This window comes from Antedon bifida, chromosome 1 (assembly GCF_963402885.1).
Source record: "Antedon bifida chromosome 1, ecAntBifi1.1, whole genome shotgun sequence".
Taxonomy (NCBI): domain Eukaryota; kingdom Metazoa; phylum Echinodermata; class Crinoidea; order Comatulida; family Antedonidae; genus Antedon; species Antedon bifida.
This window is the reverse complement of record NC_136226.1, coordinates 6,542,879-6,569,092: the sequence shown is the minus strand read 5'-3', so window position 1 is coordinate 6,569,092 and position 26,214 is coordinate 6,542,879. Positions and strand designations below refer to the sequence as shown.

Genomic DNA, 26,214 nt, shown 5'->3' with positions numbered 1-26,214 from the left:
CAATATTAAGTAATCCTTTTACATTCACTTAATATGGTAAGTTTATAATTGTCAGTAATATATTTAACACACGTGTGCAGCCTGAACATCAATACAATATATAAGTAAATATATAATACTATTTTTTTAAAGTAACATCGATTGAAGTTTACCGAACGCAGAAAATTAATATTGTCTATGCTTGATATTTAGCAATCCCATAAAGAGCTATAAAAGGCGTGAACATGTTTGTTTGAAAAGTTGAAGTTGGAAAAATTCCATAATAATATTTAGGCATACCATTTGTATATTTCTGTTACCTATAGTCTCGCACCGATCTTGCTTGGTACGAGTAACCTATAATTAAATCAGATGAATCAAATTAAAATTAGAATTATTTTTGTGATGGAAAACAATTTGAATCAACCATTTGGCATTTCCAACTTAAATCATTCTGTTTATTTTCCTAAAAATTGTATGGCACACAGACGTCGAAAGACACTTTTATCTACTGTTCTCAAAAACTTACATCATTCTCTTTATTTTCTTAAGGAAGTTTATGCACATAGACGTAGAGCATATAATTGTTCATAGTATGGCAATGCGGCGTCAATACAGACATTTATATCTTCTGATAATTCCGCACGATCAGCGGGCGGTTCAGGTTTGTGGAAACGGTCACTTGCAAATGCTTTGTCATAATAACCAAATACTTTGTTGCCTTTCATGTATACATTAGAAGCCTTCCATTTGTGTGTAGCACTTTCTCCTGCATTCCAATTCAATAATTCGTGACTATACAGAATTCCTGTGCGTTTACAAAACTCTCTTAAAATCATTTCCGGATTTCCCAAAAGATCATCAGCATCTATGATTACCGGGTCTGGTTCAATCCCGGTCTTTACAAGATGCTCATACAATTGAAAACTTTCTCCAAAACCATATTTTTTTGGAACAAAATTATTATTGGTTTCCAAACACTCTGAAGAGAGTGTCTTCTGAAAATTTTTTAACATTTTCTTCCAAGAAGGAAACACTTTGACAGGATTGCGAATCAAGAATGCATGTCGGTAGCCTTTAGGCAGCATATGGAGTTTCCATGTAATGGCATATGACGTATCTTTGACAAACACCACATTCTTGCCTGGATATTCAGCCTCCAAAATATTCTCTTTAATAAATTTGTAGGTTGACACGTTTGGCTCCCAGCCACCATCATACCCTGATTCGATGGCATTTGATTTCTCTATAAATATATCTATATCTTTTTCGAAACCTTCTGGTGGAGGAAACTTTTCTGGCCCAATGGTGAACGCGGACACGTACGGCTCATTTATGACCTGTACGTCGTCAAGGTTACTCATACATTTCTCAAAGGCAGTAGAAACTGTACGAGGAATACACCAAAGAATTACACGAACTTGATCAGTCATTATGCCTATAACAAATATTGATAATTCATAGAAAGTTATTTAAATAACTATATGAAACTAGAATATAATTCGTCACTTTGACGGATTATAGGTGATCTTTGTAATGTATTTTATGTACTGTATTGTTTTGTTGAATCAAATCTGATCTGTTTAATATAGTAAACTATTTAAAGTGCAATAAAAAATTATTAAAGAACACCAAAAAGTATTAACACGGTTAATGTTTGTGACGTAAATTCGAACAATTTAAATTGATTTTCGCACGCATAATGCTGAATGCGCCATTAACTATGATTTACACAATTGAACATTGACTTAAATTGACACGCCACTGAAATGATCGTAATTCGCTGTCTGTAGTATAGATAGGCCAAGTTGTAAGTTAGGCTTACGAGGAGGCCCCCTAAATTCTAGGCCTTGCCTAGTGGAAGCCATCTTGCAAATATTACTCTTTAGAGAGGTGGGTCGTGTAAAATGATTAGGCCTTTGCCTAGAAATCCATCGAATCCATCTACAGGCCTAATTCGCTGGTAGCCCTAGAGTCTAAAGAGGCTCACCGTTTTAGACAGTACCCCTTCATCATACTATGGAACGCCGGGAGTGCCACTTTCGGCGACCTTTTAATGCGGCGACCACTATTTCTTTCGGCGACCTTAACACTTCGACGACTTTGGTACTTAGCGGCGACTTTTTATGCTTCGGCTAGGACACTCCAGAATTCGGCGGCTTCTTTTTCATGCGGCGTTACCATTCAGCTGCAACTTAATGCGGTGACTTTGCAACTTTAACATTCGGTTACAATTTTGTTCATGTAGCGACTTTGTTTTGGTTAAATAACTTTGTCGGCGACTTCTTTATTTGGCGACTTAAGGATTAGGCAGCTTTATGGTATGTCGACAATATTGTACAACGATAAACAGCTTAGGCCCTGGGACATTTTGTAACGTCTGTACTGAAAAACCTAAACTTTAACTTATCAAGATCCAATTACCACTCTTCTGTGATGTTTGTTTCAATTCAAATAGAAGAAATTAATTTTTAAAAGAGAATGTTATTAGTTATTTTATCTCTAGCATAAAAGCTTACTGTTTTCATTAGAGAAATTTAATTAGGCATATAGCCTAGGAGGCCCTAATCAACATTTACATAACAATTTAAGCGGGTGGGTGGCTGCATCATTAACTGCTTATCTGTGTACATGAAATTTGTATCTAAATTTGTATTCTGTTTAAAGTACAGTTTTTAACTGACTAACTAATTATATATTTTCATGTAAATCAAAATTAATATCGGTTTTTTTTTTATGGCGATCCTGTTTTGGTGTTTTGACATACTGTTTAATCTTAAATAAATAAATAAATAAAGGAGACAAAATTAAGAAAGAACACCAACAAATATCTTTTTTATATATTACAGTTTTTATATTTTCTCTAATGTAGCTATGCGTAATAAAAAGTTCATTTAAAATCTCGTTCAGTTTTTTGTATCCAAGTTATTTATACATTAGTCCTATGCCTCCTACAGAAGTACTGTTATGCACAGCACGAAGTAAATTTAAATGTACGCTATGTGAGTCTCTTCAGGTTTATAAAAATCAATTTTAAAACCTGTTTGAATATTATTTATTTTAAAAGTTTATTCAGATAAATGAATATGTATTGCATGGCAAGAGTAGGCGCAATCTGTATTACATTTCGTATTTTATTCGTATTTAATTATAAACATGGTTCAATGTTTCTGTCATATCCGTCACAGTTAGGGAATAAACAAAGATATAACATAATAAATAAATGGTTTGAAGTTATAAAATTATTTTCATTATTAATTCTAGGCCTAATCAAAACATGTTTGTTTTAACATTATTAGTATGATTTATGTCATTAAATGTTCCAATAAATTTTTTTTCAGAAAATATTATCGCTGCACTGACGCAAAAACAGGGTATACCCTGCTAGATACCGTGAACATGCACTGTGTACTTCGATATATTTTGAATTTTTAAAAATCATGAATGACCATAACTGTTAAAAATATTTTCATTTCAACAAAAGTTGCCTAAAAACATTTTTATGCTAATTCAACAATATCAATGTTATTATCTTTAGTTTAATATGTAATTAATTATTTTAACAATAATGTTGATTATGATACAAATCAAGAATTTTTATTTGTTCAATGATGAATTTTCAGTTTATAAACCAATGTATGGGGACACGATTTTAGACACTTACTGAAAATGACTCATAACACTTTGGAAACAGTCGTTTTTTTCTTACGTTTTGACTTTTTTTCAAAAATATAAAAGTCGCCAAACTATAAAGTCGCCGTATGCACAAGTCACCGGATGGTGTAGCTGCCGCTCAATGACAAAGTCACTGCTGAATGTCATTGCGCCGCATTAAAAGATCGCCATATTCATCTACCGTCCCGAAACAGAAGCTCGCTAGTGACTCGTCGGCATATTCAATAATATAATTTATTTTAATTATTTTTTATTTATTCATTTAGCATCCATTCAACAATACATTTAAAATACATAACAAAGAAAAAATACAAACAATCACATATAAAATGTTATAAAGGTAATATAAAAAAGTACAATACAAAAATAAAAAGTAAAGAGCAACAATATCATAAAACCGAAATATATCAAATCATATATGAATATCAACGATGAGATACTTTCTTTAATTTTAAAAATAGATTGATTATTGATGGATTTATATATTATATAAATAATCTATTCCACAAACTTACCACAAAATGACTTACTGAACTTGTCGTTGTCCAAATACTAAATGACAAACGGAACTTATCCAATACAATGAACAAATGTTGTTTGTTCGGGATGAAAATAAAATACGAATTTGCTGAGAAGAGATTTCTAAGGTACGTACCTTTTGCTTCTAGCAGATCTGCAGCATGCAATTCAACAACTGTTATCGCGATGAGGGCGTGATCAGGTTTCATTCTCCATTCATGTGTGAGACAAGCGAGTGTCACCTCTAGCTCTCTCTGTGTAAAATGTACATGCGCGAACGCTAACACGATGGCGCGCACGCGAACATAAATATGTTATATGTTAACCCATGATATGAAATTGATGGGAGTGAGTTCAGTTGATATGGGTGGTGTTATTATATGGAGATATGATTGAAATCGTATAATGGGATTTTAAAATATATAAAAATCGTGTTGTTTATTTAAATAACAATAGCATGACGTCATAATGGTTTGTAGCTCTTCTTAATGATGTATGAAATCATAACTATACTTTATACTCTACCCGATAATAAAAAAAAAAATGGGGGTCGACGAAACTTCTGAAGAGTTATTTTGATTTTAAAAATGCCTTATTTTTTACCATTTTTAGCACTTTTGTGCAATTAATTTACGCATTTTGCCATATTTAACGTGCTCGTATAGCGCTATTTTAAGTCAGAATGAACTCAAATTTGGTAAATGTACAAAGGAAGGTGCATGGAATAAAAATGTGTACAAAAATTAGTATTTTTACATTTCGTAAGTATTGCGCGTGCAAATACGTGTTTTTGCGCAGTAATTTTTTGAAGCTCGCAAATGACCTAAATCATGCTCTAAATTGATCAAAATGTTATTTTAAGCATTTTAAATTTTTAATGCGCTATTTTATACGCATGACCTTGTGTATGCGCACATTTTTATTTTTAATATTTTTACCCTTGACCTGAAGTTTAAGTACATTGAATTTAACTGATATGTGATGAAAAGTTACGGAGATATGATTAATGTGATTTTACAAAATGGCGTATAAATGACTTCACGGATGAGTGATCACGCTGAAGCTTATTTTTAGGAAAATTTTATTATTTGAAAGATTTTGTGAAAATGTGGTGATCATTGCAACTTTCTTAGAAGTAGTTTGTAGTGTCAGCTTAAGCATCGTCATATAGTTTTTTACTCGGGGTACCCGAGTCTAGGACTCGCTCATCTTCTCTTCTTCTTCCTCCATCTGAACACTATTGAGCCAACTAGTCCTACTAGTTTTTTACGCGTCGTCTGACGGCTCTGAAACATGGCATGCATATACTAGGGTAATAGGTGAACAAAGCTATAGAGAGAACATTTTTGTACTTCGACCGGATGCAGAATTACGACGTCATAAACATGGTACCAATCGAAAAAAGTGCGATTTATAAAGTACTACTCCTCCCTTATTCGTTGTAGTATTGAGCTGGGATTTGGCATGGGTATACTACAGGGACATGTCCTCAAAGCTATAGAGCCGGGTTTTTCAATTTCAAACCGGATGCAGCCATATGACGTCTCGAGGATGGTACCTTGGTGCCAAACGATTTTTGTCGTAATATAGCCGTGTTTGGTGTCATTTCAAAGGTCTTGACTTGGAGAATAAGAATATATACAGTAAACCCTATTTATGATATTGTGACGTCACTTCTGCTCCCGTAAATAGCAAAAAATTACTTTGAGATTTCACAATTTACCGTAATTATGCCATTTCCTGTTAAGTGACGTAACTTTTCGGAATATAGCCGTATTTGGTAGCGAGGTTATTGATGTGTATGTGACGTTACATCCCGTCTTATGACGTCATTACAGCTTCTTTTGCTGTATCCCGAGTATCGCACATTCGTGCTTGTTGTATCAGTTTTCGACAAGCCAGCTTGTATGGCGCAAATGAGTTGAGGGTTAGGTTATATTTAAGAAGTAGATCTTTACATAGTAATAATTAATCGTTCATTATACATGATTTCTGCCTGAGACATCAAGTTATAAAAGAAAAATAGTTTTTTCTCCTATGAGGTTAAGGCAGAAATTATGTAAAATGTACGAGCCTAATTAAGGCCATGAATTATTCATGATTTCTGCCTTGCCGCAGTAATAAGCTTTAGATCCAGTCCGCCAATAACCTGCGGCATCAGTTTACTGTAGGGGTAGAAAATGCACTGTAGGCCTACTAGTTTTTATTGAAAAAAGAGACAAAGACATTTTTTATTGTGTTTTGTTTATTCTTAGGCCTAGAGATTCATAATTACAATGTTCTTGACCAATATTAAGTAATCTTTTACATTCACATAATATGGTTAGTTTATTATTGTCAGTAATATATTTAACACACGTGTGCAGCCTGAACATCAATAAAATATATAAGTAAATATATAATACTATTTTTTAAAGTAACATCGATTGAAGTTTACCGAACGTGTTAAGGCAGAAAATTAATAGTTTTTCAATTCTTGTATATAATCTTATAATTGTATGGCACACAGATGTAGGAAGAAACTTTTATCTACTGTTCTCAAAAACTTAAATCATTCTCTTTATTTTCTTAAGGACGTTTATGCTCACAGACGTAGAGCATATAATTGTTCATAGTATGGCAATGCGGCGTCAATACAGACATTCACATCTTCTGATAATTTCGCGCGGTCAATGGGCGGTTCTTCGGGTTTGTGGAACCCCTTACTTGCAAATGCTTTGTCATAATAACCAAATACTTTGTGGCCTTTCATATATACATTAGAAGCCTTCCATTTGTGTGTAACACTTTCTCCTGCATCCCAGTTCAATAATTCTTCACTATACAGAATTCCTGTGCGTTTACAAAACTCTCTTAAAATCATTTCCGGATTTCCCAAAAGATCATCAGCATCTATGATTACCGGGTCTGGTTCAATCCCGGTCTTTACAAGATGCTCATACCATTGAACACTTTCTCCAAAACCATATTTTTTTGGAACATTTGTGTTGTTGTTTACCAAAGGACACTTTTTAGAAAATCCATCTTCAAAACCGGTAACCATTTTCTTCCAAGAAGAAAAAACTTTGACGGGATGTCGAATCAAGAATGCATGGCGGTAGCCTGTAGGTAGCATATGGAGTTTCCATGTAATGGCATATGACATATCTTTGACAAACACCACATTCTTGTCTGGATATTCAGCCTCCAAAATATTCTCTTTAGTAAACTTGTAGGTTGCCACGTCTGGCTCCCAACCAACATCATACTCTGAAGATCCGGTATTCGATTTCTCTACAAACATATCAGCTTCTTCTTCAAAACCGTTTTCTGGAGGAAACCTTTCAGCTCCGATTGAGAACGTGGACAAATACGGCTCATGCAAGATCTGAACATCGTCAAGGTTACTCATACATTTCTCAAAGGCAGTAGAAACTGTACGAGGAATACACCAAAGAATTACACGAACTTGATCTGTCATTCTGCCTATAACAAATTGACAATTCATAGCAAGTTATTTAAATAACTATATGAAATTGAAATAGAGTACATTATATGGAGCCTTTATATAATTAAACTTGAAACTTACCTTTAGTTTATTGAAATAACAAATAAGAAATGTTTACCTCCGTTGTGTAGACCTACAGGATATTTTTCGACGCAGCAAGCATGTGACATTAAATGTGTTTAATCAGTCAAATATATATATATATATATTTTGTTTGTTAATATAAGTAACAAAGTCCAAACTGTTAGTCCAGGAACCTAGGTATTACTTGTTAATTGGTCCGCATGGCAAGCACAATCACTTGTGCTTGCCGACCGACCGACATAGTGAGCTGTAGAGTCGACAAGAGACAACAAATTAAATAGTAGGCCCTATTTGTTATTTAAATTACGGGTGGTTATAAAAAATGCTATTATTTTTCAACTTTGTTTATACTTCTGATGATAAAAAGAGAGAGAGTGAATTTTAAATTAACTTAATCAGTTCTAGACAGAAAAAATAAACTATAAAAATAAATATTAAACATTACCGCCGTGTATGTGTTTACCTGTATTTGTTGTGATTTTGTGAAGAAACACAACAAGGCCATATACATGGCTGCAGTCGCGTGCTCAAGTTAGTGTTTACCGACCGACCAACAACCGACCGACCGAAATTGCTGAACATGTAACATTTATATTTTTTAAATTTACACGTGCGTAGCCTGTCATTTTTTGCGTTATATGGGCTACGCACGTAATTGTATTGCCATATGATTGTATTGCCTTTTGATTTTTTAATTCTTCTATATGTTTCTGTCTATGTAAAGCGCCTTGAGGCTTTAAGCATAATGCGCTATATCAAGTACCAGTTATTATTATTATTATTATGATGAAATATGACCTGAAATTTATGAGTACCAAATTTTGTTTAATTATGATTCATGCTTGTGAAGATACGATTACAAACGTGATTTCGTTAAATCGTGCGTAGACCGCGTAATTTTTGATTGCGCACCGTGAAAAACATAACCACATCGAGTCCTGGCCATAAGGAATATACTCAATTGACTTAGCTAGATGAAACTGATATCAAGACCATATACAAGTTAGTGTTTACCGACCGACCGACCAACCGACCGACATAGTGAGCTTGCACGCGACTAAAAACGATTTCTTTCTAGAAATGCTACAAGCTACTGATTACTGTCTAACCTCCTTTGTTTAGTGATGACCAAGTCAAATATTTATTTGATTTATCAATAGTCCAAGGCTGTACTCGAACAACCTGCGTACTATCTCACAAGCATTAAGTTCAATTCTATTATTATACAGTAATTTAAAGAACTTGCATAGTTCAATAGTTTGAGATTTGACCTTTGACCTTGACGACGCAAACTCGCACTCGCCCACCAAGTTTGAAGACTTTTTCAGCTAAATCGGAGCAATTTTAAAATTTTAACTTGAATTTTGATAATTGATTGGTTGGCGCCCTCCTTGATATCGAATTCATACTCACCCTATCTGCAGAATTGCTTTCCTTTACAAAACATTTTCTATAGAATTCTATAGAAAATCTATATAAACCTCTATGGAAATTCTATAGACTTTTATATGGAAATTCTATGGATATTTTATAGACATTGCTATTGAAACTCTATGGAAATTCTATGGAAATTCTATGGAAACTCTATAGAAATTCTATGGAAACTCTATAGAAATGCTATTGAAACTATAGAAATTGTATGGAAACTCTATAGAAAACCTTTATACTGTAGAAACTCTATATAGACATTCAATACAAGGTCTATAAAAGCTCCATGGAATGGTTGCACATGTTTTCTATAGAATATTTAAGATGTTCTATACAAAATATAAATAAACTATGGCCTTGATGAAGAAAAAAGTTTTTTTTTAGAACTGGGAGATATTTTTCATTTGAAATATTATCTAAACCAGCTTTATTAATTTTTTTTATTTACCCGGTTTATACCAAATAAACATTTTTAGATCAAAAGATTAGCTCAATCAGAGTAATTTGAAAATTCTTTTGACCATGACTTTTGACCTTGGCGATCTAACGTACGCAAACTCGTTGTTTCTAATACCGAGATGCACTCACCCACCGAATTTGAATACCGTGCTACCCCTAGTACCTGAATAAACACAGACAGGGACAGACAGACACGCAGAAATTTGGCGAATTATTAAATTTATTTCACCTTTCATTATTATTGTGCTTATTTGCAATATTTGCATAACGCAACCCAATTTCTAGTCACTTCAGACGTAGAGCATACATTTTTTCATAGTATGGCAATGCGGCGTCAATACAGATATTAACATCTTCTGGTAGTTCCGCACGATCAGCGGGCGGTTCAGGTTTGTGAAAACGTTCACTTGCAAATGCTTTGTCATAATAACCGAATACTTTGTGGCCTTTCATATATACATTAGAAGCCTTCCATTTGTGGGTAACACTTTCGCCTGTATCCCAGTTCAATAAGTCGTCATTATATTGAATTCCTGTGCGTTTACACAACTCTCTTAAAATCAATTCCGGATTTTCCAAAAGATCATCAGAATCTATAATTACCGGATCTGGTTCGATTCCGGTCTTTACAAGATGCTCGTATAGTTGGAGACTTTCTCCAAAGCCATACTTTTTCGGAACAACATAGTTGTTGTTTATTAAAGGTAGTTTTGTAGAACGCCCTTTCTCAAATTTTGTCACCATTTTCTTCCAAGAAGAAAAAACTTTGATGGGATTACGAATCAAGAATGCATGGCGATAGCCTTTTGGCAGCATGTGAAGTTTCCATGTAATGGCATATGACATATCTTTGACAAACACCACATTCTTGTCTGGATAGTCCGCCTCCAAAATATTCTCTTTAATAAACTTGTATGTTGCCACGTCTGGCTCCCAGCCACCATCATACCCCGACTCTATGGCATTTGATTTCTCTATAAATATATCTGCTTCTTTTTCAAAACCTTCTTCTGGAGGAAACCTTTCTGGTCCAATGGTGAATGCAGACTCGTACGGCTCATTTATGATCTGCACGTCGTCAAGCTGGCTCATACATTTCTCAAAGGCAGTAGAAACTGTCCTCGGAATACACCAAAGAATTACACGAACTTGATCAGTCATTGTTTCTAACAAATCTGTAATAATAACTATGAAGGTATAATGAATTGGTCAGATGTTTGACCTACTCTGACGTAATTTGTACATTATTAAGTACATTGAGAATACCTGAGAACACATTTGCGATTGGTGCAGTACCCGCTGCTTACCTGAGCTCGTATCTAACCGCTAGCCATCAGCGCAAGCCCGGTGGACTAGAGGTATAAACGACAGATCTAGAGGCCGTGGGTTCGAGTCCATCCTAGAATTACTTGCGAATTTTTATTCGTATTAGGCCTATATTCCCAATGTACTTAGTATAAAGTACAAATTACGTCAGAGTAGGGCAAACATCTGACCAATTTCTCAACACCTTGACGCAAAACTACTCCACAGTAGTTACAAACAATTACAAATGTATAATTAGCAGTAATTCTACAATAATGCCGTAATCGTGGAACTTAAAACTTATATTATCTGCTGAATATTAACAAATAAAATGTTTACCTGCAGTAGTGTACAGTAGATTTATTGGAACAACTGGTGACCGTAACTGTATTTAGTATAATTACATTGAGGAATAATATTGTTTGCTAAGTAACAAAGTCCAAACTATAGATCCATGAAAACGGGTATTAATTAGTTATTGCAACACGATTTGTTTTGTACCTTTCGTGAAAAATTAAAATACTAAGCATAAACAACTACAGATAAACAAAATTAAACAAAAATTATTTCTAAAAATAATAAATAAATAATAAAATTTAAATAAAATAAATAAATAAATTCGATTGATGCTGCTATGAAGTGAATCTTAGCACAATTGATTATTTTAAATTGTAATAAAACCAATCGTTTCAGTTGTATCTAAATCTTTCCAGTATTACAGGAAAATTCTTTTTCCCCGATTGAGGTGACAGTGGTACAAAAATGTGGTTATAAAACATTGTTTGTAAGGTGGTTAAATCTAATATCGCTCTTAAAAATGTGTACGCGTGCGCTTTTTCGGAGTATGAAAATGAGCACAATTACCAAGGGCCTATTATGTTTATTTATAATCAAAATGTAAAATCTGAATACAATATACGGTAGTTCAACCTGAATTTTTTGTTATAAACAATGCACGAAATTGCTTATTAGTATTAAATAGCCTTTCTCTAGATAAAACATTTAATTATTTGTTCACTTTTCCTTATATATTATTGGGCTTATTTATATTAGAATAGAGAATATTATGAAGGATCAATGCTCGTTTGTTGTTAGTCAATTATTTATACTTTATTGGACGACACTTTATCTATTTTTCTAAAAAGTTCTCAAGTTTCTCCACACAGACGTAGAGAATACATTTTTTGATAGTATGGCAATGCGGCGTCAATACAGACATTCACATCTTCTGGTAGTTCCGCACGATTAGCGGGCGGTTCAGGTTTGTGAAAACTCTCACTCGCAAGCACTTTGTCATAATAACCAAATACTTTATGACCTTTTAAATATACATTATTAGCCTTCCATTTCTGTAGAACACCTTCTCCTGTATCCCAATTCAATAATTTGTCGTCATACTGAATTCCTGTGCGCTTGCAAAACTCCCTTAAAATCATTTCTGGATTTTCCAAAAGATCATCAGAATCTATAATTATCGGGTCTTGATCGATTCCGGTCTTTATAAGATGCTCATACAATTCGAGACTTTCTCCAAAACCATACTTTTTTGGAACATTATTATTGTTGTTTTCCAAACGGAACTCTGAGGAAAGTGCTTTCTGGAAATTGTTTAACATTTTCTTCCAAGAAGGAAACACTTTGACAGGATTGCGAATCAAGAATGCATGTCGGTAGCCTTTAGGCAGCATATGGAGTTTCCATGTAATGCTATGCGACATATCTTTGGCAAACACCACGTTCTTGCCTGGATAGTCAGCCTCCAAAATATTATCTTTAACATACTTGTAGGTTGCCACATCTGCTTCAAAACCACCACTGTATTCTGAAGCTACAGCATTTGATTTGTTTATGAACATGTCTGCATCTTTTTCCAAACCTTTTGATGGAGGAAATCGTTCAGGTCCAACAGAGTACGCGGACAAATACGGCTCATTTATGACTTGTGCTTTGTCAAGGTAGCTCATACATTTTGAAAAGGCAGTAGATACTGTACGAGGAATACACCAAAGAATTACACGAACTTGATCAGTCATTCTGCCTATAACAAATTGATAATGCATAGCAAGTTATTTAAATAACTATATGAAATTTAAATACAGTAGGCCTACATTAAGCTTTTTCATGAAACTTAAAACTTACCTTCAATGTATTGAAATAACAAATAAGAAATGTTTACCTCTGTCTCTCAGGAGACGCAACAAGCATGTGACATTAAATGTGTTTAATCAGTCAAACATAAATCACATTTTTTTTATAAGTAACAAAGTCCAAACAGTACTTAGTCCATGAACCTATGTATTATTTGTTAATTGGTCATCATGGCAATCACAATCACTTCTTATCAGGAATGTTAAAAATAGTCATCTCCATAAAATAAAAAAAACAAGAGACAACAAATTACGTTATTTGTTATTGAAAATACGGATGGTTACAAAAAAATGCTATTATTTTTCCTAAGGTCCATGTTAAAGTGTCTTTCACACCTGTTCTGGCACGGTTCCGGTCCGACACTGGAACAAAGTGTGTGAAGACCCTTAAAACAATGACCGACAATGCAAAATATTTCCAGTCGTAATAACTGTTTCGCCAATCTACTTCCACTTCATCTGTAAAACAAAAAATGAAATTTTATATCGATATATGATGCCAAGTTAAGAAAATTAATTTTAGTCTGGAATATTGATTTTCTTCAGTGTTAGGTGAATACACATGTTATTCATTTTTATTATTACCTGCGAAACATTCGGTATATAGATCGCCCAGAAAGAACGCTGTCTCGCATTAACTGCTCGAGCATTCTCCAGTTCAGGTGATAACTGTTTATATTCTAATCCGGGAATTGTGAATAACGGCCATTTATCGGCCACAATCGTATCAGCTCTGTCAGCCATATTCGGATCACTGTAATAAAGAAGGACCTAATCACATTCCAAGGTATACAGTGCTACACAGAACATGGATTATTTTCATAAAAATGTAAGTAACGGTTATATTAAACGTGTTTATAGCATTGTTTAGTTAGAACATGGACAATTATTATTTTAAAATGATTCCTCGACCTTTGTTAGAATTACTTTGTAGTGTAAGCCTAAGCATGGTCATAGTTATAATAATAATTTACCTCCACCAAGGAGGTGTATGCAATCGATCGCGTGTGTTTGTTTGTTTATCTGTCTGTTTGTTAGCAGGATTACTCAAAAAGTAATTACAAGATCTTTACCAAAATGAATATACAGATAGATATGTGGTCAAGGACTATTTGGGACCATGGTCCCAATTCTGGACCACTTTTTAGTATACTTTTCAGACCTGCTAGTGTTTTTTAGTGAATTTTTCAAAAGCCGGCGAGCAGTCTTAAAGTAACAAGTAAACTGAGATTGCATTTTCTCGAGAACTACTTGTCCAAAAAACTTCTTTTTTGTACAAGAGGCAAGAGTTATAATTTGTGATTTGTAATTTTAAAACATAATTTGATTTAACGTGCACCTTTTTTTATGCGAGTAGTTTAAAAAACCTATTTCTTTTCAAATTCACTCGTTTGATTTTCGCGTTGCTGTTCATATTGTTAGTCAACTGAAACTATTGTTAATTGAAAGGCTTGTTACATAACCATTACACCAAACTCGCATACACATGCTTGTAGTGAAATTAGCCTAAATCACAAACAGCATTAAGACACACACAAATTTATATATATTTATATTTTCCCGGAGAAATCTTATGTAGAAGAATTTTACAGTAGGCGGAGGTATGCACTCTCGGAGTGGCTTTCTAGTTTGTATCAGTTTTCGACAAGCCAGCTTGTATGGCGCAACTGTCCAGTATCTTCGATGTTTTTTTTTTATAGTTGAGGAATTTAAGTAGATCTTTACATAGTAATAATTAATCTCGTTCATTATACATGATTTCTGTTACAAGTATTAAAACAACAATATATTTTTCTCCTATGAGGTTATTCAGAAATCATTAAGCTCATGAATTATTCATGATTTCTGCCTTACCTTATAAAAATAAATAATGCGGCCGCAGTAAAAAGCTTCAGATCCAGTCCGCCAATAAACTGCGGCATCAGTTTACTGTAGGGGTAGAAAATGCACTGTACTAGTTTTTATTGAAAAAAATAGCAAACAAGACATTTTTATTGCGTTTTATTATTAGGCCCAGAGATTCATAATTACAATGTTCTCGACCAATATTAAGTAATCCTTTTACATTCACTTAATATGGTAAGTTTATAATTGTCAGTAATATATTTAACACACGTGTGCAGCCTGAACATCAATACAATATATAAGTAAATATATAATACTATTTTTTTAAAGTAACATCGATTGAAGTTTACCGAACGCAGAAAATTAATATTGTCTATGCTTGATATTTAGCAATCCCATAAAGAGCTATAAAAGGCGTGAACATGTTTGTTTGAAAAGTTGAAGTTTGAAAAATTCCATAATAATATTTAGGCATACCATTTGTATATTTCTGTTACCTATAGTCTCGCACCGATCTTGCTTGGTACGAGTAACCTATAATTAAATCAGATGAATCAAATTAAAATTAGAATTATTTTTGTGATGGAAAACAATTTGAATCAACCATTTGGCATTTCCAACTTAAATCATTCTGTTTATTTTCCTAAAAATTGTATGGCATACAGACGTCGAAAGACACTTTTATCTACTGTTCTCAAAAACTTGCATCATTCTCTTTATTTTCTTAAGGAAGTTTATGCACATAGACGTAGAGCATATAATTGTTCATAGTATGGCAATGCGGCGTCAATACAGACATTTATATCTTCTGATAATTCCGCACGATCAGCGGGCGGTTCAGGTTTGTGGAAACGGTCACTTGCAAATGCTTTGTCATAATAACCAAATACTTTGTTGCCTTTCATGTATACATTAGAAGCCTTCCATTTGTGTGTAGCACTTTCTCCTGCATTCCAATTCAATAATCCGTGACTATACAGAATTCCTGTGCGTTTACAAAACTCTCTTAAAATCATTTCCGGATTTCCCAAAAGATCATCAGCATCTATGATTACCGGATCTGGTTCAATCCCGGTCTTTACAAGATGCTCATACAATTGAAAACTTTCTCCAAAACCATATTTTTTTGGAACAAAATTATTATTGGTTTCCAAACACTCTGAAGAGAGTGTCTTCTGAAAATTTTTTAACATTTTCTTCCAAGAAGGAAACACTTTGACAGGATTGCGAATCAAGAATGCATGTCGGTAGCCTTTAGGCAGCATATGGAGTTTCCATGTAATGGCATATGACGTATCTTTGACAAACACCACATTCTTGCCTGGATATTCAGCCTCCAAAATATTCTCTTTAATAAATTTGTAGGTTGACACGTTTGGCTCCCAGCCACCATCATACCCTGATTCGATGGCATTTGATTTCTCTATAAATATATCTATATCTTTTTCGAAACCTTCTGGTGGAGGAAACTTTTCTGGCCCAATGGTGAACGCGGACACGTACGGCTCATTTATGACCTGTACGTCGTCAAGGTTACTCATACATTTCTCAAAGGCAGTAGAAACTGTCCGAGGAATACACCAAAGAATTACACGAACTTGATCTGTCATTATGCCTATAACAAATTGATAATTCATAGAAAGTTATTTAAATAACTATATGAAACTAGAATATAATTCGTCACTTTGACGAATTATAGGTGGTCTTTGTAATGTATTTTATGTACTGTATTGTTTTGTTGAACAAATCTGATCTGTTAATATAGTAAACTATTTAAAGTGCAATAAAAAATTATTAAAGAACACCAAAAAGTATTAACACGGTTAATGTTTGTGACGTAAATTAGAACAATTTAAATTGATTTTCGCACGCATAATGCTGAATGCGCCATTAACTATGATTTACACAATTGAACATTGACTTAAATTGACACGCCACTGAAATGATCGTAATTCGCTGTCTGTAGTACAGATAGGCCAAGTTGTAAGTTAGGCTTACGAGGAGGCCCCCTAAATTCTAGGCCTTGCCTAGTGGGAGCCATCTTGCAAATATTACTCTTTAGAGAGGTGGGTCGTGTAAAATGATTAGGCCTTTGCCTAGAAATCCATCGAATCCATCTACAGGCCTAATTCGCTGGTAGCCCTAGAGTCTAAAGAGGCTCACACGTGTGGCCGGCCGTTTTAGACAGTACCCCTTCATCATACTATGGAACGCCGTGAGTTCCACTTTCGGCGACCTTTTAATGCGGCGACCACTATTTCTTTCGGCGACCTTAACACTTCGGCGACTTTGGTACTTAGCGGCGACTTTTTTATGCTTCGGCTAGGACACTCCAGAATTCGGCGGCTACTTTTTCATGCGGCGTTACCATTCAGCTGCAACCTTAATGCGGTGACTTTGCAACTTTAACATTCGGTTACAATTTTGTTCATGTAGCGACTTTGTTTCGGTTAAATAACTTTGTCGGCGACTTCTTTATTTGGCGACTTAAGGATTAGGCAGCTTTATTGTATGTCGACAATATTGTACAACGATAACAGCTTAGGTCCTGGGACATTTTGTAACGTCTGTACTGAAAAGCCTAAACTTCAATTTATCAAGATCCAATTACCACTCTTCTGTGATGTTTGTTTCAATTCAAATAGAAGAAATTAACTTTTAAAAGAGAATGTTATTAGTTATTTTATCTCTAGCATAAAAGCTTTTATGAGGAAGAATGTTCATTAGAGAAATTTGATTAGGCATATAGCCTAGGAGGCCCTAATCAACATTTGCATAACAATTTAAGCGGGTGGGTGGCTGCATCATTAACTGCTTATCTGTGTACATGAAATTTGTATCTAAATTTTTATTCTGTTTAAAGTACAGTTTTTAACTGACTAACTAATTATATATTTTCATGTAAATCAAAATTAATATCGGTTTTTTTTTATGGCGATCCTGTTTTGGTGTTTTGACATACTGTTTAATCTTAAATAAATAAATAAAGGAGACAAAATTAAGAAAGAACACCAACAAATATCTTTTTTATATATTACAGTTTTCATATTTTCTCTAATGTAGTTATGCGTAATAAAAAGTTCATTTAAAATCTCGTTCAGTTTTTTGTATCCAAGTTATTTATACATTAGTCCTATGCCTCCTACAGAAGTACTGTTATGCACAGCACGAAGTAAATTTAAATGTACGCTATGTGAGTCTCTTCAGGTTTATAAAAATCAATTTTAAAACCTGTTTGAATATTATTTATTTTAAAAGTTTATTCAGATAAATGAATATGTATTGCATGGCAAGAGTAGGCGCAATCTGTATTACATTTCGTATTTTATTCGTATTTAATTATAAACATGGTTCAATGTTTCTGTCATATCCGTCACAGTTAGGGAATAAACAAAGATATAACATAATAAATAAATGGTTTGAAGTTATAAAATTATTTTCATTATTAATTCTAGGCCTAATCAAAACATGTTTGTTTTAACATTATTAGTATGATTTATGTCATTAAATGTTCCAATAAATTTTTTTTCAGAAAATATTATCGCTGCACTGACGCAAAAACAGGGTATACCCTGCTAGATACCGTGAACATGCACTGTGTACTTCGATATATTTTGAATTTTTAAAAATCATGAATGACCATAACTGTTAAAAATATTTTCATTTCAACAAAAGTTGCCTAAAAACATTTTTATGCTAATTCAACAATATCAATGTTATTATCTTTAGTTTAATATGTAATTAATTATTTTAACAATAATGTTGATTATGATACAAATCAAGAATTTTTATTTGTTCAATGATGAATTTTCAGTTTATAAACCAATGTATGGGGACACGATTTTAGACACTTACTGAAAATGACTCATAACACTTTGGAAACAGTCGTTTTTTTCTTACGTTTTGACTTTTTTTCAAAAATATATATATTGCTTATTAGTATTAAATAGCCTTTCTCTAGATAAAATCTTTAATTATTTGTTCACTTTTCCTTATATATTATTGGGCTTATTTATATTAGAATAGAGAATATTATGAAGGATCAATGCTCGTTTGTTGTTAGTCAATTATTTATACTTTATTGGACGACACTTTATCTATTTTTCTAAATTTCTCCACACAGACGTAGAGAATACATTTTTTCATAGTATGGCAATGCGGCGTCAATACAGACATTCACATCTTCTGGTAGTTCCGCACGATCAGCGGGCGGTTTAGGTTTGTGAAAACTCTCACTCGCAAGCACTTTGTCATAATAACCAAATACTTTATGACCTTTTAAATATACATTATTAGCCTTCCATTTCTGTAGAACACCTTCTCCTGTATCCCAATTCAATAATTTGTCGTCATACTGAATTCCTGTGCGCTTGCAAAACTCCCTTAAAATCATTTCTGGATTTTCCAAAAGATCACAAGAATCTATAATTATCGGGTCTGGTTCGATTCCAGTCTTTACAAGATGCTCATACAGTTCGAGACTTTCACCAAAACCATACTTTTTTGGAACATTATTATTGTTGTTTTCCAAACGGAACTCTGAAGAAAGTGCCTTTTGAAAATTGTTTAACATTTTCTTCCAAGAAGGAAACACTTTGACAGGATTACGAATCAAGAATGCATGTCGGTAGCCTTTAGGCAGCATATGGAGTTTCCATGTGATGCTATGCGACATGTCTTTGACAAACACCACATTCTTGCCTGGATATTCAGCCTCCAAAATATTCTCTTTAACATACTTCTAGGTTGCCACGTCTGCTTCAAAACCACCACTGTATTCTGAAGCTACAGCATTTGATTTGTTTATGAACATGTCTGCATCTTTTTCCAAACCTTTTGATGGAGGAAATCGTTCAGGTCCAACAGAGTACGCGGACAAATACGGCTCATTTATGACTTGCGCTTTGTCAAGGTAGCTCATACATTTTGAAAAGGCAGTAGATACTGTACGAGGTATACACCGTACGAGGTATACACCAAAGGATTACACAAACTTGATCAGCCATTCTTTCTATAGACATATAAATAATAGTACAGTATTATTAATTTTAATTTTCTAGTGACTATAGGCCTATAAAGGTAGTAGAAAGTACTTACTGTTTGTGTCGAAGCAACGCAGGCAATTGAGTTGTACTGCTAGCTTATTACTACTGTAACTTTGGTATATCTTATTTTATAGTAAGTGGTAACTAAAGTCAAATAAATTATTTGTTATCAATGAAACCAAAATCAAAACTGAATTATTTATGTCGGTTCATTTAAGTTTTAATAAAAAATAAAAGAACTGTAAAAAGTATTCTAAAACTATTTAAATAAAAAGTGAGTAATCTACAAAAATTGTTTTTGATAGCTGAAAACCGGTTAAACATCTCGCGTACAGCATTATAATGTTGAAGACAAACCAGCAAATTTATCAATAGTACTATTTTAATAGATTTAATATACGCTTAGAATACAAACGTATTGCTTGGCGATGAATGGAACATTCCAATCTCTCTCAATTCCCTCAGATGTAATCACTCATGAGCATTACCATTCCGAGTATACAAATTCCCATTCCCGAAGCCATAGTGCTATAATAGCTTTCGCCTGAAACAGTTTCCCAAGTTCTTCCGTTCTCTTGAATATAACTGCCTAAGGCGCGGCGCGAAAAAAAAAACAAAACAAAAATACAGTGCCGCCGTTTATTTAGGTCGAAATTTCTACATATCTATATTTGTATTCATGTGGCAGGATTAGGCTTTCATATACCGATGCCTGTCCTACTTATTTTATCCATGCTGAAGGCAAATATAGTTGGTAAAAGTACAGAGATTACATAATAATATATTCTAGGGTGTAGACTTAGTAATATGCCTCTGTACACACACAGTTGGAAACAAGCAAGCTTAAACGTCGGTTTTATAACTACTAACTACATGTTAATAATTATTATATTAGGCCCAGTGAGTTGTGGCCTCTACTAATATTATTAAAAAATACTAGTACATAAACAGCAACCATTGCACTGGGGCGTACTGTGCCTATTCTACAATAACAAAATATCACCACTTACGTAAAATTGCATATGATTTGATATATAAAAAACCAACTTATAATCTAAATCGTATGATTCTTCGTCGTCGTAACAGAATTCAATGATATCGTGGCATTGCAAACAGGCGCCTATCCATAAATAGGAAATTGAAAACATGAAACCAAAGTACAAAATATAATTTCCTTTTTGTGTGTGCTTTTCAAAATTCTTTTTGACACTGGAACTGTTCCTAACCACAACAATGTACTATTTGAAATGGACAATATTACAATTAATTATTATTGTAATATTACATTATTTATACACGCAATAAATGTACTCATTCATTCATTCATTCTTTATTTACCCTTTAAAATCGAAATACATTTAAAACATAGGTAACAAAAATAAGACAGGTGGAAATCTAAGGAGGCAAGGATAAGCAAAAGCAACTAAAATCGCTGTAGCTCACAGGCTTAATTGCTTATCCATTCTTAGACATCCAGTACATAAGGATAAATAAAATACACATTAACGATCCAAATATAAATAAATTCTAATAAAGTGACAAAGTATATACTACAGTGCGCTCCTGCCCAGATCCAGATGTAAAATGTCTAAACCACTTAAATAACTTAATAAATAATCGAGTTATTAACAAAACATCTGTGTATTGATTAATCATTTTGCCAACAACGTTTTAAAAAATAGATATCTATGTATTAGGACATTCCTTCTTCTGGTTTTTATATTCATTAAATGCCTTTTGCCAATCGTTTAATGCAAAATATTTCCAGTCGTAATAACTGTTTCGCCAATCTACTTCCAGTTCTGAAAGGTCATCTGTAAAAAAAATGGAATTTCGTATCGATATTATACGTAAATTCATTTTAGTATGGAATATTGATTTTCTTCAGTGTTGGATGAATATAGGCTATACACATTTTATTCCTTTATCATTACCTGCATAAAGAGAAACTTTTGGTATATAGTTCGCCCAGAAAGAACACTCTCTCGCGTTGACTGCTCGGGAATTCTCCATTTCAGGTGATAATTTCTTATATTCTAATCCGGGAATTGTGAATAAAGGCCATTTCTCGGCCACAATCGTACCAGCTGTGTCAGCCATATTCGGATCACTGTAATGAATAAAGGACCCAATCACATTCCAAGGTATACAGTGCTTACACAGAACGTGAAATTGAAGATAACAAAAACATGGAAAGTTGGAATATTCTCATAAAAATGTAAGTGACGGTGAGAGTGAAAGCGTTTTATATAGTAACGTAGTAGCAGGCCTACTAAGTTAGCACTCACTGCCCGAGGTAGATGTATGCTAAGTGGCAAATAGGTACGGTGATAAACGTGTAAAATATATATCGTTGGTGGTAGGCCTAAGTGTGCAAATGCCAGATTGCATAGAAAAGAAATATGTATACAGTATGACATTAATATTAATGATAATTAAAGCTCTATACTATCAAACTAGTTTGACCAAACAAAATGTGATGTGCCCATATATGGACACTATCATATTTGGGCATATCACTGCCATATATGGGCACATCACACTTTTAAGTAGCTTATATAAGTAGTATTGGAATTGAATAAGTTGTTAAGGTTTTTACCCGGTTTTCACAAAGTTTGTCCAGTAACGCATAACTTTAATCGACATCATAATTTCGTTTTCTGTTTGGTTAAACTTGGTTTCGAATTCTGAATTGAAATACCACCCAAAAACATACGGTAATTCATCAATATGGGTTGTTCCAAGCCATTCGGGTCGATATGCGTCCGATAAAGTGCGTCGGGACGGTATGTGCGTATTTACATATCGGTAGACAGTTCTTCCGGTATCTGCGTAAGTCCTAGCCGTAGCGTCAGTTGGACACTGAAATATGTCGTCTGTAGATATTTGCGCCCAAGGGTAAATATAGTTGTACTCAAAGTCATCTGAAAACTCCCAATCAGTATATTCTTGCATAATGGACTCAACAAACAGGATGTTTTCATTTTGGTAAACTTTCTGAAGATTATCTTGAAAGTAGGTACGATTCATGAATGGAGGTTCGTCATTTAGAAGTTGGTTTGAATCGTAAATTTGGTTCAACCAGTACGTTCCTTCATCTTGATTTGTGCCAAGAATAACATCAACTTTGCTAAATTCTCCTCGTTTAATGAGATTTTGCGGATGATCTGGAATAAATGTTCCGTCTACAACTGGATAAAACACAGGAGACCTTCTCGGAAGATTATATCTCTGTGTCACCTTCATGAGAAAATAATTGGTTAATCATCTAAAAACAGTATGATAGTGACTTAAATGTTTCTTATTAGTAATTTATATATATTGATTATATATTACATAGCATAAATTTCTTTTATTAGCTTGTACAAATGTTTTACTTGGTGCCATATTTTTTGTATTTCGATGTTTTTTAAGGGGCAACTGACTCTTTGAGTTATAGTAATTGTTTTGCTTTAGTTGCCCCTGACCATTGTGCTCTGTTTCTATTCTGTTCTGTATCTGTGTTTTGGTCGATTAAATAAATGAAATGAAATGGAATTTACATGTATCTCTGATAGGTTAGTTTAGGCTACGTTAAATAGTATATTGGTAAAATTAATTGTCCTTTCTACACTATCAAATGTAACTATTTAAAACCCAAATCATGTTGATAAAAATGTAATAAGTTATCTAAATGTTCATTTCTACTCCTGATAACAACAACATTTTTTATAGATTTTCCTTTTAAATTAAAACATTTGGTTTGCCGTCTTGTACATTAGAATCGATCTACCTATGTTAATTTTCTCAGCAAGACGAAAAAAAAGCGCGCATGACATGAAAGCATATCCAATTTTTAAACCACCCCACACAAGTCGTTTATCATAGTCAAACTTACCTCACCCGTGGCTGCTAGAATATCATTTACACTTGCGTTGCGCATGCACGTGATCATGTATGACGATGACGTCGTCTCACACCCTAATATAGAAGCCACTTGCCTATTGACGTCAACTGCACGTGATATGTTGAGTTCAATCATGGCAGAACTGTCAAACATTGAACCACTCTAGTAATGATAGCAATACAATTTTTATACATATTAAATCCAACATGTATCAAAGCATAGAGATATTATAGTTCACTATAATATCTCTATGATCAAAGTGAATGAGATGGAAGGCTTTGTTCAATCACGTGTTATGATCTTTAACATTATTGGAATAGAAACCCTTAGTTTCCGTAAGGTTCACCAACAAAATTATAAAAGTACGATAAACTGAGGTCATCGTAATAGTTATATATTGCAATGTTTCGACATTAATTATATCATTTTGATTAGGATGATTATTATGATTTATCTTTAAAGCTTTTTGTAGAATTTCCGTTTGTCTGTTACGTTTGTTACACAATTTGTTTTTTTTAGCATGAATCGTATATTTTATTACTATACAGTACCTGCATAATTGCTCTTTGGAAAAGGTTGTCTTCAAAATGCGCCAAAAGTTGAGCACTGACGCTACCAGAGCCAGCACTTACACCGCCTATTGTTATTTTATTTGGATCTCCGCCAAAAGCTTTAGAATTAAGCACAAAATTCATTTAGCATAGAAAAGGTTGTAAAAGGAGTTGTATGGCCTAGCCCAAAGCTATCAAACAATTAATAGCCTTTTAAATCCTGCCTAACTTATATCCCACCGCAGCACATGAAATGAAGGTATAAACGGCGCTAAAATCAGATCGGTTTTTAATTAATTATTTATAACTAGACATGTTTTCCTATTTTTTTCACTACCGTTTCATATTTTAAACCATCCATAATTTTTTGTATGTTTTACCATGGTTTTACCTTTAATATTGTCAAATACCCATTGTATCGCCATGCTTTGGTCGAGCAAGCCATAATTACCAGGAGCTACGTCATCACCTAAACACAAAAAAGAAAATATCTTAGTAAAAGAATTTCATCCCGATGACTGTGCAACACATTTATTACACGTGGCTACAAAGACTAACCACACTTGTTAAAGGATCTTTTTTCCCCTTTCGTGCAATTACCAACCTGTTGATAGAAATCCAAGAACACCCAATCTGTAGTTGAATGTGACGTAAATGACGTCACCACCAGCAGCAGCCAGCAGCGGTACACCCCAGTAATAAGATTGAGATCCAGAACCTGCGATATACTGTCCACCATAGAAATAAACTAAAACTGCGGCATTGGTTAACTGTAGGAATAGAAAATGCCTTGTTTTTATTATTGAAAAAATAATAAACAAGGCGCATTTCTATTGGTTTTTTTTATTCCTAGACAGAGATTCATTCTACAGTACCAATGGCAATGGTGATCGTCGACCAATATTGTTATAAATGCTTACATTCACTTAAATATTAAAGTTTTCATTTTCAGTAAAAGTTAACACACGTGTACAGCTTGAACAATAAAATGTATATAAGTAAATATATATTGATAATTTATTAAAGTAAATAATTATAATAAAATTACGTAACATGCAATGCGATTGATTTACCGAACGTCTTAAGTCAGAAAATAACATACACATTATTAGAATTTGACCTACCTCCCTCGAATATAGGCCTACCACACTGGGTGTTGAGAATGACATTTGGTAATTTTGTATCCGGCTTACGGAAATAGAGTTTAGTTGTGGGGTTGTGTAGATCGGAGACTTGTATGAATCCTACTGCTTGATTAACCTTCGACCCTATACCAGCAATAAATGACTGCAGTTATAGCAGTATTGCAAACCTAAATCTGAACTTACGTTATTGTCTGGAACTAGCACGTTTATATAAAGGCAATCTTCAGAACCTCCCGCACTCTGAGGACAGTAACTCCTGTAATAAGTTGCATTATAGACATCTGACCATGGTTCTGCTGGTTCAGGAGGCCGAAAACGGAGATCACCTACTGGAGGCTTAGCATAAGGAATCCCTTTGAAATGGCTAAAGTTACCGCTGTAATTTAAATATTGATTTTCAGAAAAATAGATTCTTTCACCCAACACGTCGCCATATGTAGTAGAAACTATAGGAGTTTCTCCATAACAGGAGCATACGATAATTGACAGAAGGAGAAATAAAATACAGCTACTTGCTCTCCAACAAAACATTTTGCAGAATGTGCTTGGTGTAAATACTTTTCCATGTGTGCTACAGTAGTGGCTACGGTGTTGTCGAGTTCATTGTTATGTTATGCAAGGCCTATGCAAATCAGATTAGAATCATTGTGACGGTCTAT

The 26,214-nt window shown here is 33.8% G+C and overlaps 8 protein-coding genes across 10 annotated transcripts in view; 1 reads left to right on the top strand and 7 right to left on the bottom strand.

Moving 5' to 3' along the window:
• The window catches only part of LOC144839629 (atrial natriuretic peptide receptor 1-like), a 64,117-nt gene that overhangs the window by 1,414 nt on the left and 36,489 nt on the right, over positions 1 to 26,214 (top strand). Inside the window, exon 1 of one of the 3 annotated variants that reach the window (XM_078695084.1) lies at positions 13,834 to 13,912. The exons of 1 other annotated variant lie outside the window; for it this stretch is intronic. The gene's annotated coding sequence lies outside the window, so the exon portion shown is untranslated. Of the gene's footprint in view, positions 1 to 13,833; positions 13,913 to 22,078; positions 22,192 to 26,214 lie in introns of those variants that run through there. One more of the 3 variants, XM_078695092.1, reaches the window with a different exon arrangement.
• LOC144847969 (uncharacterized) lies at positions 537 to 1,412 on the bottom strand. Its single transcript, XM_078704642.1, has one exon. It carries the CDS (start codon positions 1,410 to 1,412, stop codon positions 537 to 539), a length of 876 nt encoding a protein of 291 aa, XP_078560768.1.
• Positions 6,758 to 7,633, bottom strand: LOC144847899 (uncharacterized). The gene has a single exon (XM_078704511.1). It carries the CDS (start codon positions 7,631 to 7,633, stop codon positions 6,758 to 6,760), a length of 876 nt encoding a protein of 291 aa, XP_078560637.1.
• On the bottom strand, positions 9,917 to 10,792 carry LOC144847823 (uncharacterized). The gene has a single exon (XM_078704386.1). It carries the CDS (start codon positions 10,790 to 10,792, stop codon positions 9,917 to 9,919), a length of 876 nt encoding a protein of 291 aa, XP_078560512.1.
• Positions 11,925 to 12,969, bottom strand: LOC144839663 (uncharacterized). Its single transcript, XM_078695122.1, has one exon. The coding sequence runs from the start codon at positions 12,967 to 12,969 to the stop codon at positions 12,085 to 12,087; it is 885 nt and encodes a 294-aa protein (XP_078551248.1). The 3' UTR covers positions 11,925 to 12,084.
• Positions 15,663 to 16,538, bottom strand: LOC144847681 (uncharacterized). The gene has a single exon (XM_078704205.1). The coding sequence runs from the start codon at positions 16,536 to 16,538 to the stop codon at positions 15,663 to 15,665; it is 876 nt and encodes a 291-aa protein (XP_078560331.1).
• LOC144847606 (uncharacterized) lies at positions 19,034 to 19,934 on the bottom strand. Its single transcript, XM_078704092.1, has 2 exons — positions 19,923 to 19,934; positions 19,034 to 19,669 (listed from the first exon to the last, which is right to left on the bottom strand). The coding sequence occupies exons 1-2, from the start codon at positions 19,932 to 19,934 to the stop codon at positions 19,034 to 19,036; spliced, it is 648 nt and encodes a 215-aa protein (XP_078560218.1).
• On the bottom strand, positions 20,627 to 26,113 carry LOC144839654 (cholinesterase-like). Its single transcript, XM_078695112.1, has 8 exons — positions 25,739 to 26,113; positions 25,015 to 25,180; positions 24,802 to 24,879; positions 24,411 to 24,529; positions 23,851 to 24,021; positions 22,573 to 23,213; positions 21,908 to 22,083; positions 20,627 to 21,787 (listed from the first exon to the last, which is right to left on the bottom strand). The coding sequence occupies exons 1-8, from the start codon at positions 26,084 to 26,086 to the stop codon at positions 21,660 to 21,662; spliced, it is 1,827 nt and encodes a 608-aa protein (XP_078551238.1). The 5' UTR covers positions 26,087 to 26,113; the 3' UTR covers positions 20,627 to 21,659.